This window comes from Penicillium nucicola (assembly GCF_028828085.1).
Source record: "Penicillium nucicola strain IBT 29836 chromosome Unknown utg000001l, whole genome shotgun sequence".
NCBI lineage: Eukaryota > Fungi > Ascomycota > Eurotiomycetes > Eurotiales > Aspergillaceae > Penicillium > Penicillium nucicola.
Window position 1 is genome coordinate 4,126,374 of NW_026643125.1, and position 13,494 is coordinate 4,139,867.

Consider the following 13,494-nt stretch of genomic DNA (forward strand, 5'->3'; position numbering starts at 1 on the left):
GATCCAGTAGCATCCAACGGGGGAGGACCTTGTACTTCTAAAAGTCGGGTCAAAGCAAAGATCGGATCTTCACGAACTAGCGATACACTGCCGAGAGGGAAAGCCAAGTTTCTGATAAATCTGACATGGTGGATCTCACCTCAAATCACCGCTAAAGACCTACATTAAAAAATGGCCAGTCTCCTTGATTATCTCTTTTAACGTCCGTTTCAATCTCTTTCGAAAGCCATATCGCTACCAGGATGGGACGCTTTCACTACCTCCTGGGGTTGCTGCTCCTATTCATCACATCCTCTCTTTGGATAGCTCTCAAACTGCGCCATGACTCGGCAGGTTTTGCACTTGGGTTCGACTCATGCATATGCTCCGAGGATGTCAAAGTGAGCAACAAATCTCCTGCAGCTACGCCAATCATTTTGCTTTCGCCTCAATCAACAGCCACAAGCACCCAGTCAACACCAACATCACTCCCTGGAAAACCCAGCTATCTCCCTGTGAAGAACTATCATGGACATCAAAAACACTCGGCATTCCCGGCCAAATTATGGCAAAAGTCCGGACCTATGGGGATAAACCCAGATCGACAAGGCGAAATAAACAGCTGGTTGCAAAAGAATCCAACCCTTCGACATGAAATTCTCACCGATGGGAGTGCAGAACGGTACGTCCGCGAACAATATGCAGACTACCCGCAAGTTCTCGATCTCTATACATCCCTCCAAGTGCCGATCCTCAAGGCCGATCTACTCCGCCAGCTGATTCTTTATGCCGATGGAGGAATCTGGAGCGACCTCGACGTGACGTGCCATGAACCAATCGACACTTGGATTCCAAATGAATTCATTGGCAAGGCAACGGTGGTTGTTGGGTTGGAATTTGATGGAATCCAATTTTCAAGTTGGACTGTCATGGCCAAACCCAGGACAAGTCACATCGTCGCCGTGATCCAGTATGTCACCAAGATGCTGGAGGATTCTGCAACACAGCACAACGTCACCATGGCTAATCTGTCCATGGAAATGATCAGCGACGTCGTTGATGTGACGGGACCCCAGGCCATGACCCGCGCGCTCTTCCAAAATTTGGAGTTGGAGATGGGCGTTCCTATGGGACGTGACAATATCACAAATATCACTCAGCCGACACTCTTCCAGGATGTTCTGGTTCTTCCTGATGCGGCATTTGCCGCTGGACAAGGCGGTTGGCCAAAGGATCGTGGCCCCTATCTCGTGGAACACCACTATGCTGGTTCTTGGAAGAACAAAGAAGGTGGCGAGCAAGCAGATGGCAGCAAACAGAGTGATTCATAGAGTACATGTCACACAACATTTTTCTTTTTTTCTTTGATACACTATGGACATGAATCTATTTAATCTTCTACTTTGAACGTCTCCCTGAGATATCTTCCAACATAATTTATATTGATATATATTGATGATATACTAAAAGGAAAAGCTGCATTATCGTCTTCCCATGTCATCAGCAGGAGGATGCCCTTTATTCCCTCTGCTTTCTCCAGAGAAAATGCCATCCGCCTCCCTGTTTGCTTTTGTTATCCCCAATACTTTCTTCGGGTTCAACGTTACGATCAGCACTCCAACTGAAAACTGGGAGTACGATACCAACAACCCAGTATGTATATCAGGCGCTTCACTTGTTTCAGGCCTTTACAAGACCCAGTCCTATATCCCTTTGACCTCGCTAATCAGGAAGTCTCAATAGTCGTATCACCCCACGCGTCAGTTTCATCGGCTCGAGGCGACTATTGCGAACACCTTTTCTGGTTATTCCCTTATCATTTGAGATCGATTTCTCTTTCAGGTCTTTATATACATATCGATGCATCAGTCTCCCCAAGCCGTTCAATCTTACCACCCCACCAAATGATCCCCGGCCAAACCTCCACAGTCTCCTACAAATGACGGCTTGAAAACCACAATGACGTGAAATCCTTTTGGCAGCAATGCATCATGTAATCGCGAGATCCGTCACGGATTGTGTGATGCGTGCCGGGGCCTTGGGGGGGACAACCAGCCCGCATATCGCGTTGAGAAATACACTATTTGACTCAAGCCGTTCGGTATCCAAGAATGGAAGTCGAAGTGCAGTTGCTCAATCCTTATAACCCGACACTGAACCGCGAAACATTGCATACGATCGCACTACCCTATATGAAAATCTCTGTCTTCTTTGGATATCTTCACATGTGCCATTTCGGGAACCAGGCAGACAGGGAAAGGTGGCGCAACTTTCTTTCCTGCGCTGCTATCACCTTTTATTCATGGATGCAACGCAACCGTCAGCTATTCGCAATAACCCCACTTACAACTATTGAAATGGAGATCCTGCTTCATTGACTACTCATACATTTCTTGGTTGGAAACCCCTTAGAGCCTCTAAAGATCTTCTACTGACATACGCATGACAGCCATTATTTGTCAACTTTAACAAATACGCTTCTTGGCTTTCTTTTGAAAGCCTCTATCGACGAACTCAACCAGTCCGAATACAGACGCACCTTATCCCGCCGAACTTTTCAATCACATAAGACAACGAGGCACTTGTTATCCATTCCACAACTATTCAGGTGGCTACGCTCGAAGTGATGCAGTATTCTTCAGTAGCTGATGAGATAAGACCTAGTCCAGCTAAGACCCTGGCCTCGCTCTCCATAACTTCTTTGAAAACCCGGAATCCTAACGACATTGGAGCTTCCATAGTATTCGGACAGATCCCGGTTCTGGTTCTTCGTCAAGGGGTTGATACCTGGACAGCGGAATTCGAGCGTTAATATGGCGATGCACTGCAACTCATCATCATAATCTGTTCCAGGCCAGCCTCCTCACGTCGAACCCTCGGTCTGGCTACCACAACTGAGAGGAAAGGAATCCCACTGACGATGCCTCTCCGTGGATATGAGTATGTCTACAAGGGGAACCTCCCTTCGATTACCCCAGATCTGCCAATATCAATAGCCCGATCAAGATGGTCCAAGAAAAGGAACATCGCTAGTACGCCAAAAAATGCTAGTGTTTAGCGGATTCTCAGTGGTTGCGCAGTGGTATGGCTTAAGCTTAGGGCAGACTTCCCGCTCATCCGAAGCTTACCACAACATTTACCGCTCGGCGCGATGAGTATATCTATGGGTTGAATAATCAGGCCGGCCACGCTTACCATGGGCCAATCCGTACCATAGCTACGTAGCCCTGTCAGCACTGTCAGCGCCCAGGTACAAAATGGTCGTGGATTTGCACATATACGAAGGCACGCCTTTATCCATGGAGTCCGCCCTATTGCAGTGCACCGAGGACAAGTCTGTCAGCCGTATTCATTGGATGGTCAGAAGTACCGGCAATAGTCACTTGATTAGACAGTAGAACTACTATCGTACTGTCATTATACTTGACGCAGACTCAAAGCGAACAGAGAATAGGAATCAAGAATAGAGATAACGAAATCTCGTCCTAGCAGCCATTCAAAAATGAAAACCCATACAGAACATATAAATTCAACTGAGCCTCACCTAGTCTAAGCAAATAAGTAAAACAAACCACCCATCCCACAGAACCCATTCTCCAAGCTCATACAAAACCCAGTTTTAAACCCCTAAAAAACAATCATCAATCACACCTCCTACCAACAATAACACCAAAATTAACAAGCACCCGAGCCCCAACACAATGATCATCAAACTCCTCAACCAATCTTTCCACAACCTCCCGAGCCTGACCCTCATCTGTCGCCTCCCCCGTCACAACCATCGAAGCAGGCACAAGCGCCCGAATCACACCAGCAACCCACTTCTGCGAAACGCCCCTCATCCCCTCATTCCCTACGGTGGTGTACGTCACACGTCGTATATCCCGGAATCCGCCCGCGGACACTTGATGATGGACGCGCTGCGGCGCGAAAGGCCAAAGACCTAGTTTCAGCATGGCGCCGATGACGGACTGGCGGAGTTGTGTTATGGCTGGGATTTCGGGCACGCTGTCTGTGCAGAAGGCTGTATGGTCTACTTCTTCCCATTGGAGGTAGCCGTTTGGTTCTGCGATGGTTGAGCTGGTGTTTGTGTTTGTGTTTGTATGTGAATCTGCCGAGGGGGACCCGGCTATTGCAGTGGGATGGATGAATGGATGGATATACTTACTCAGTAATTCCCTTGCATTCTGGAGCACGATGGCATAGCTGCTGTACTGTAGCCCGGCTGTTAACAGTCGGATATGGACTAGGTCGTAGCGGCCGTGATGCTCGACTGGGAATGGATATAGGGCGTCGTGTACGCTTAGCGGGATGGGACTTCTTCCTGGCCGGTGGATTTCATTTCCAGGTGGATATTGTGCAGATGAGATGTCGAAGCCGTGGAGGTAGACGGATTTGTTGGGGAGGGAGTTGGCGACGTCTTCGAGCCAGATTCTGGGATGTGTCAGCTTGGTTTGGGTGGTACAAACAGCTTAAAGTCGGGAGTTTTTGGGGTGTGGAAATTATGTTTCCGGTCTTTGTGTGCGTTGGGGGCTCTTTGGATATGTTCTCGGAGGAAGTCTGCATGGCAACCTTGGAAGGAATGCATTTTGACATACCCTGTTCCGGTGCCCAGATCGGCGACGGCGGTGATATCCTCTGTGGGGATTGAAGGGTGCAGGATATTTCCTGCAACTTTCACCAGGAATCGGTGTTGATTATTGAGACTATCGAGTCATGAATTAGTGAAAAAGGAAGGAATGTGGTAGCGTGTTGTAGTCTACAGAGCCAATCCAACAGACACATACCGTTCAGTTTCAGCCTCATCCCGTTTCAGAAGATAGATACTCTCATCACTCCCCATATCGATAGATACTGGAAACATCAGGAGTGGACCACCAAAGAAGAAAGCAGTTCAAGCGCAACATAGACCGGAATCAAGAATTCCAACCCTAGAAAACATCCAAGATCTTAAAGTATCCCCCAGAGCAAGGGCCCTATAGGAAGTGGCACAGGAATCCGTCTCACGGCAATGACAACCGTGAAATGTATCGACAGTTCAGGCGCAGGTCAAGGCCAGCGCACAAAGAACTACAAAGCCAGATCCCATCTAATGACATGAGGTAAACTAAAATCTCTGCCTTTGCCTTCTCCATTCGGTTGGATAGCAGTAAATAGACCTGTCTACTGTGTTCAGCATCGAGCACTACCCCGAGAAGTGAACCCTACGTGTCCATGATGCAGTATAAAGTTATGGCGGAATTGAAGTTCCACCAGACAAAGAAACATCCATGCATGGCTCTCCCGTTTCGGAATCGAGCCGCCACGATCGATTGCGCCAAGCTGGTAGATCGCGGCTGTGCACTGGGATTATGGACCTGTTCGCGGTTCTATGCTTGTAGGCGCTGGGGCTAACTACCACATGATCACGTGAAGCTACCAGAGATTGACGGGAACATTCGATATATCAGAGGCGGTATAATTTATGGTTTGTACTTTACACAAGATAAGGATGCAAAAGGAAAGAAAGAGAAACAAAAAGAAAGCCTAGACCTGAAAAAATCTCACAGACATGGCGATGCTGACTCCACTCCCATCACACCTATCCATGGGGGACTCATGATTTGTCCACCAAATGTTCAAATACATACCGGAAGATTTCACGGCTCTTGTAAAGATTCTCCACACGCATGCGCTCATTATCCAAGTGGGCATTGTCACTGGCTTGGCCACAAGGGAGGTTAGCAGCAGGTGCTGAGAACTCCTTCTCCAAGAACCGGATAGTTGGGATTGAACCACCCTCGCGGATGAACATGGGTTTCACGGTGCGAGGCGATGATGGCTGTTCGGTAGTAGAGTCGTTTTTGGGTTTGGTGAGAATTGGTAGGGCGACTGATTCTTCTGAAGATGTGGGAGTGCCTTGTGTGAGGGTGGACGAGGTTGGGACGGTAGAGGATGTTTGGGCGGCGCGTTTGGCCGCTTCTTTGCCGACAGAAGAGGTGGTTGTTGAGGTGATTACCCGCTCGACATGCGAGGCGAGACTATCGGAGGAATCTTTGCGAATGAGAGTCGGAATGGGCCCTCTGGTTGGGACGGACTTGGCTTCTGGTTGGTTGCTTGAGCCTAGGACGGGAGGGTACTGATGTTTCACATTGTCTTGGCTTTGGCTCCAAGCAGCGGTGATGGCCTCTGACAAAGTGGCGAAGATTTCGTTGTCCGGGTCGCCCAACCAGGCGTCTGACTTGCCAGTGATTTCCACGGTGAGGTCGTTTTGCGAGTCAAGAAGAGCGAATTGCTCCTGTGCGTAAGCTGTGAGGTTCGCAGCTACCTCGTCTGCTTGTTGATCGGGCACGATGCGAACAGACAAGGTCGCTTTGGCCCGTCGGGCGATTGTCGTATGACTCTTGCTCCCAGGAACCTCCACAGAGTGAACAGTGAGCGAGGGTTCCCGCCAACGGTGCATGAGCGACTTGATAAGCGCTTGGCTGTTGGGGATTTCCGGGTGCTGAAGAAGAAGGACATCTGCAATAGCCTCAAAGCGTTTCTGCTCGGCATCCGTAAGAGGGCGAACAGCGTCACGGAAGCCGGGTAGGTTGATTTGACCTTTGCGACCAACGATTGTGGATAAAAGCATAGTGATATCCTTGACTGGCTCATCTAGCAAGGTACTACCGTCAATACCACTGTGTAGATCGGGGTGGTCGCTTGTGACGACCAAGTTAGCATGAACAACACCGCGAAGACCGTAAGTCAAGCATGGGTTGTAATCATCAAGCCAGTAACTATTGGCTAGTAAGACCCAATCAACGGATCCAATCTGGTCGTGGTGTCGATGCACGGTCTCGTGGAAGCCCTGAGATCCAGACTCTTCCTCGCCCTCGATGAGGAACACAACGTTGCACCGCAAGGTCTTGGTTCTAGCAAGATCCGCTGCAGCGTAAAGAGACGCCAGAATAGGTCCCTTATTGTCAGAGACACCACGGCCGTACAGGAAGCCGTTAATAGAAGTCAGCTGATAAGGATCGGTTCTCCACTTGGGTCGGTTCGTCTCAGCTCCAACAACGTCGTAGTGGCCGTAGAAAAGGATTGTCTTGTCAACCTTGTTGGGTGAGGTGGCATTGAATCTGGCAAAGACGATTGGATTTGTCTCCTCTCCAGTAGTTAATAGTTTCGTTTTGGCACCGAGATAGTTGCAGTGTCGACGAAGGAACGCAGCTCCTTGGTTGCATTCGCCAGCAAATTTGGGACTTGCTGAAATGGTCTTATAAGAGACGAATTTTGCAAGACTATTAACCATTTCATCTACAAAGGGTTAGAGAGGTTCAACAAGCGCATTCTTGAGACATACCGTTACTGATTGGGGGTAAATCTTCTTGACTCATAAAGAATTCGGTCAAGTCCCAAATGCCAACTGAGTTGTCGTTTCCACCGGTGGCATAGATTTGGCGGTCTTTAAAGCGACCAGTGGCTGAGGCGAGCATAGTACCCTCATGTGCAACCCAGCCACCAACTTCCTCGAAACGCGAATTGAATTTCTGGTTGATATCAGCAATCATTCTCAAAGCGCGCCCGATCTTTCATACCTTAACTGTTCCACTGGAATCACCACAGATGGCAACACCTTGGATGACGTGCACAGCCCACAGATCCCCAATATGCCGGGTGATGCGCTTAACAAGCTGTTGAGAATCCAAGTTCCATATATTCAAAGCACCGCCTGCCAAACCACAATAGAGTAAAGATCCCTCAACCGCCACAGAAAGAACAGGGTCACTGTTTTGCAGCTTGGCAATCTGAGACGGAGAAGATCCAGGCTGTTGACCCAGACGCCACAGCTTGACCGCACCATCACCTGCACCAGTCAACAGAACTTCCTCGGAAGGAGCTGATTCAACCAAGCCCTTGACAAGCAACATGGAGTAGACGTAGCCATGGTGGGCAAAGAGCTTATGGTGATCCCGCTTGAAGCTCAACATGCGACCACCATCGGAGACAGAATGAGAACCATCCGATGATCCTGGGGCACGCGTACCATCCGGCCCACGGGAATCAAAGAAGCGATGTGTCCGCTTTGTGAGGTGGGCAGACGATGCCTGGTTGAGCGTTGACCCTTCTTCAGAGAGATCACACCACTGTCCACGTTAGAAGCTTGACTGGGGGAGAGCTGAGAGTGTCGTGTACCTGAATACTTGTGTTCTGGGCTCCACAGTAGATAGTTTGATTATTTGAGGAATAGACCACCGTGAAAATATCGCCCACGTCATGGTGGGAATGGATAGAATACAGGCGCTCAAAAGTCCTTGTGGACCATACCTGGCGGAATAAGTATCATTTCACCTGCTTTCTATGAATCACTTACATTGACAACTGAGTCACCACCACTTGAAAATAGAAGGTTGCCATCATTGGACAAATAGAGACCAAGTACACTCTCTTTGTGTGCGTGTACGGAGAGCACGAGGTCATATGTTTCTAGCGACCAGGCCTGGCGGAACAATTAGATCAAAGTTTTCGATAATCCATTGGAGATGTTGAGGGGAATTATCTCCAGATTTCAGACACCAACTTACCACAATGTCTCCTCCCTGGAGACCCGCAAACACACAATGCTCGTCGACAACCAGAGCGAGGACGGAGCGGCTCGCCAGGACGCGATGGCCGATACCGCAGTCGCTGGTTGAATGCGCACTGCTTGCATCGTCGACCATTTGAGTCACAGGCGATCGAGCATCCGAACCCCAAGTTCTGCCTTCCTCGACATCGGAGGCGGGGGGGCTCGCGGATTCTAGATCCATTGAGTCAGTGTTGGAATTGATGTTCTTAGTTCTCCACACGACAAAAGACAATTCCCCAAACGCAACAAAGAGAACACGCTTTCGATTCCAGAGGATGAAGTTGGAAATAGTGAAGTTCCCCAGAAAAGATGAATCATCGAGGCGGTGCGGAACAACAAAAAACATCCAATTGCGACATCGAATATTCTCAACTTACCCCTGGCTTCCCTTTGATTCCTGCGACTGGTTAGTTTGGATCTTTATACACAGTGTCTCTATCCGTGGATTTGCATGCATGTTGGCGCCGGTCGCGCATCGCCGTTTCTCTAAGAAAAGTCATACACACCTGGGTTCCCACGATAGTCGAGCCAACGGGGTACTAGGTCGACGAACGACCATATTGTTTCTATCGGGGATGTGCAGTCCACGGGTGGGAAAAGAGGGTGTCAAATCGCAAGGATATACGCGTACTTGTACACCGACGATTGGGCTTAAAATGTTGGGGGAGATAAGGCATATGACTCTCGGATACGGTGTAAGTTCAGTCAAGTAAATTCATACTTGTCTACCCCTGGATCTCGTCATTGGAACTTGAATTTGGAACTAGGCCTGCAGGTGCCCATGGGTGATCAGTGTTCTCTATAGAAAATGGACTGTCCGGTATAGTTTCAAAGGGGGGGATTGCGTCATTGACAGTCCGATAGAGTCATGGAATGCTAGGTTCTACAGGTCACAACAAGGGATAGGTGATCAGATAACTTATATGACCGTGATATCAACCGAAACCGCAGCCTGCAGCTGCGCAGGAGAAATCGAGAGACTTAGTCAGCATCACATGTGCTGCGCCACGTGTGGCTGGTGTGCAGCCACAGTGGCGGTGGCCCCGGCAGCCAATCAGAGCGCAGGAGTCACCGCTCTTTGCGGTCTTTTGTATACTTTGCAAGCTCGATTAGAAGCCTTGTCGTCCTTTGATTTGTCCGGGAACTGAGGCTAAGAATATCGTCCTCATTTGACCCGATTATGTTCCGGAATCCCTGCGAAATCTCTTCTTCCGTACGGTACTGCACCGTCACAGGTCACCTGTCTTCGCGCCCAACTTGTGATATGTGATGTGAGCTCATCGAACCTTTGATACGTGTCTGCCTTCGGTGGCACCCAACCACACTCTGCCCTACGACCTGCAGGTTCTCTCGTTCGCTGCTCTGCCCAACTTATGCGCCTTGATGCCATACCCAGCCTCCCACTCCACTCCACCAGTCCAAACTCCACCATAAGACGTCGCTGGACGCCTCCGATCGGACTTTCGCGTTGATCTCTGGGGTTGCAAACTCAACTGCCTTATTAAGCTTGAAATTCCTGTACCTTGCTTCTTTTTTTCCCTCCTACCCTGGACTCTTTGACTTGGAAGTATATCCGGGTCTTCAACCCTTACACCGCTCCCCGGCGATCTCCCATGAGTGATATTCTCCGATAGTCGTCACTACGACTCATTATTCGCCATGCCGTTCGGTCAAACGATTGCCGTCATTGACAAGTCCGGCAAAATGGTGAGCACGGTAAGTTCGATTTCCGCCGGACCAAAGCTTCCCCCGCATTCTGACAGGTCTCAGAGTAAGCAATTATTCGGAGTTTTCAACCATGCCAAGGATGCCTATCGCGAGCGAAAGTCTGCATATCAATCAGAAAGAAATGCAAAAATCGCCGAGCAGCAGATCCTGGAGCAGCTGGAGCGCTATCAGATTGAAGAGGCACCATCTGCGGCGGGTTCGCGCCGGAGCAGATCAAGACATCACAGCGGACGTAGCCGCGCTCCGTCCCAATATGGCGATGGGCGGACGGTCGTCTCTCGCCGGGACTCTCAATATGATCCCCCACAGACTATTGCCCGTCGTCATACCCATCATGAGGTCACAGTGCGAGACCAGTCTCGCCCGTCAACAGCTCGATCTAAATCTGATGCGCACATCGACATGGATCTTGCATACGGGGACGCATCCCCTGCCGCATTATCTCGATACAGCCCCCCAGAACCAAAGAATAATCAGAATGAGCTAGATGGACTTGTTCATCGTGCTCAGTGGCTTTTAGAGGAGGCACACTGTATGCAACATGGTGCCACCGCTACCATTGCCCACCTCCAGAAGAACCCAGATGCCATGGCTGCCGTCGCTCTAACACTAGCGGAAATCAGCAACGTCGCCCGCAAGATGGCTCCCACCGCACTGACTGCCCTCAAGTCAGCCTCTCCCGCGGTTTTCGCTCTCCTTTCCAGTCCACAGTTCCTCATCGCCGCCGGTGTAGGTCTGGGTGTCACCGTCGTCATGTTTGGCGGTTACAAAATCATCAAGAGGATCTCCGGCAACGACACCGAGGCACCAAACCCGCAACAACCTCACCCAGAACCGGAGATAGAAATGGAGGATATGATGGAGCTCAACACGGAAGCCCTCAGCTCCGTTGACATGTGGAGACGTGGTGTTGCAGACGTGCAAGCCGAGAGCATGGGAACCTCCGTCGACGGCGAATTCATCACACCAACCGCCGCAGTCATGTCCGGCATCGATGTAACCACCGCACGAGCCCGTCGCGACCCACGCTTCAAGTTCGACGACGACGGCTCAGTCGCCTCATCTCGTCGGTCTCGCCGTTCCCGAACCTCTCGGGCTCCAACCGCTGCCCCTTCAGAGCATCGCAGTGAACGCCGCTCCAGAGCTCCTCCCTCCGAGGCTCCATCGGGCTTCTTTTCTAGACCCTCCAGATCTAAGGCTCCCTCCAAGGCACCATCCAAGGCCCCAACCAAAGCTCCCAGTCGTGCACCCAGCCGTGCCCCCAGTCGCGCACCATCAAAGGCCGGCACCTACATCTCCGAAAGCGAGAAACTTCCCAAACCAAAGGAGAAGAAGAAGGGACCTAGCCGCTTACGACTTATGTTTACATCATAACACACATTTGAGTTACCCTCGACAGATCTTCTACTTGTACATATATCCGATCTTTTGTCAACGTCTTTCTACCGGATATACGAGCACATACGTGAGCCGCATCTCCGATGCTTATGCGACCTTTCATGACAATGTCCCTTACGATGACCAAGTCTATACGCTTCTTCTATACTTTTATTTCTGTTCTCTCTTTTCTCTTCTCTTCTTTTATTTTTCATATTCTCAACCCTCACGTTTCCATGTCTACGTCTCTTACGAATACACATAGGACTCTTGTTGTTTTCCAAGCATATTTGGCGATTAGCGGGTTCTTCATTTTATCTTCTTGAACATCATACATCATACATGTGTTCCGCAAGGATGTTTCTTCTACTTATTTCTTATCAGAAAAATAGAACATAACTTCTTTCCTGAATCATAATCTGACCTATGAGCGCTATAGTCAATACGAGTCTATTTTCCTGCTGTCAGGATCAACAGAAGACGTCATTCCGATAAAGAAATTAGCAAGTAAAGAATTGGATGATGATTTGCTGGATTTCTTCTCCAGCAATGTACATCTGCATCGCCTAGCCTCTGGGTCTGGGGCCTTGCAAATGGTCCCTTGACGTGTACATGCATGCGCCTCGTTCTATGGCCAGCTCAGCGATGACAATGGAATCCTGTTTGTCGATACTATCAACACTGGTGATATCACTATGCACTATTCTCTAGATAAGAAGAGCTGGTCATGGAATCCAGGCAGGTTCTGAATTGGGTCGCTTCTTGTCGACTTCTCCGCCTTAGACTGTCGATTGAGCATAACGATAATTGCAAATCATATGTCATCGATCGAATAATTCAAATGATGGATTTAATTCTCTGATAATGGGAGCGTAATTTCATGAAGAATGGTATACAGTAGCCTGAGAATATTGGCTAGTAGGCTGTTTAGTCCATATCCTTAACCCCAATTCAAGCAGTCATAACTTACTACTATGGCTCTGCCCAAAACATCGAACCACCCCGGCTTCAAACCATAAAGACCAACTTAATTCTTCAACAGGAAACACTTTACCAAATAATTTAACAAACCTCCCGCGCTTGCCGATCCAAAGCCGATTATTATAAGGTGAACGGCTAAGCAATGCCCAACCATCCCGTGTGCCTGTATTCAGTTTAGTTTTGTAGCTTGAAGTGGGACTGATGCAACTGATAAGATTGATCTAGGGACCATCAAGAAAGGCGGCTTTTGCTGAAGGGTATTTTGTGTGAATCTTGCCAGGATAGGGGTTCATCTGATCTAATTCAGGATGGTTCGGGACAGTACCCGGTTTTTGATTTTGTTATGCTCGGATTCCTGGTGGGACGTAAGATTTTTATTGTATATTGTAAGTTGTCCTCCGGTGAACTGTATGTTGTAGTTGTTGATTCGGCAGAGAAAAGATGATCACGAATATCCCGTGTCGTTAACCTTATACTCCACGTTAGATATGACAGGGCGGTACATATCATATCTCGCGGTGGATATCCGTTGTTCCATCATGTTTCAGGATTGACCGTGATACTCAGTTCAGTGTCAATTCCGGTGGTCTGACGGCCGGGGAGGTGACCCGTGCTCCGCTCACAGCCTCATTGCATATACGATTTGGCCTGTTCGAGTGTTTTGTCTGATCTGTGGTCGGGAATCGACTGTTTGGGAAAGAGAGTGATAATTCTGCTTTTTTATTGCAGATTATTGTTCCATGTTTATCGGACATATGTTGCCCCTTTCGCATTGATATGGGTGCACGCGACGGAAATGAACCAGTTGACGCTCATTGTGGCGGGGGTGGTGGTTG

At 49.1% G+C, this 13,494-nt stretch overlaps 4 protein-coding genes across 4 annotated transcripts; 2 read left to right on the forward strand and 2 right to left on the reverse strand.

Annotated features, from left to right (window-relative positions):
• Positions 1-242: 242 nt before the first annotated feature.
• On the forward strand, positions 243-1,310 carry N7511_001559 (uncharacterized protein; the record flags this gene model as incomplete). The annotated part of the gene is made up of 1 exon (XM_057123984.1): positions 243-1,310. One exon carries the CDS (start codon positions 243-245, stop codon positions 1,308-1,310), a length of 1,068 nt encoding a protein of 355 aa, XP_056989717.1.
• A 2,310-nt stretch (positions 1,311-3,620) lies between these two features.
• Positions 3,621-4,843, reverse strand: N7511_001560 (putative LaeA-like methyltransferase; the record flags this gene model as incomplete). Its single annotated transcript, XM_057123985.1, has 3 exons — positions 3,621-4,413; positions 4,578-4,685; positions 4,767-4,843. The coding sequence occupies 3 exons, from the start codon at positions 4,841-4,843 to the stop codon at positions 3,621-3,623; spliced, it is 978 nt and encodes a 325-aa protein (XP_056989718.1).
• A 732-nt stretch (positions 4,844-5,575) lies between these two features.
• N7511_001561 (glutamine amidotransferase subunit DUG2) lies at positions 5,576-8,918 on the reverse strand (the record flags this gene model as incomplete). Its single annotated transcript, XM_057123986.1, has 6 exons — positions 5,576-7,260; positions 7,307-7,493; positions 7,542-8,090; positions 8,140-8,271; positions 8,318-8,443; positions 8,529-8,918. The coding sequence occupies 6 exons, from the start codon at positions 8,916-8,918 to the stop codon at positions 5,576-5,578; spliced, it is 3,069 nt and encodes a 1,022-aa protein (XP_056989719.1).
• A 1,313-nt stretch (positions 8,919-10,231) lies between these two features.
• N7511_001562 (uncharacterized protein) lies at positions 10,232-11,674 on the forward strand (the record flags this gene model as incomplete). The annotated part of the gene is made up of 2 exons (XM_057123987.1): positions 10,232-10,288; positions 10,343-11,674. The coding sequence occupies 2 exons, from the start codon at positions 10,232-10,234 to the stop codon at positions 11,672-11,674; spliced, it is 1,389 nt and encodes a 462-aa protein (XP_056989720.1).
• Between the last annotated feature and the right edge of the window lie 1,820 nt (positions 11,675-13,494).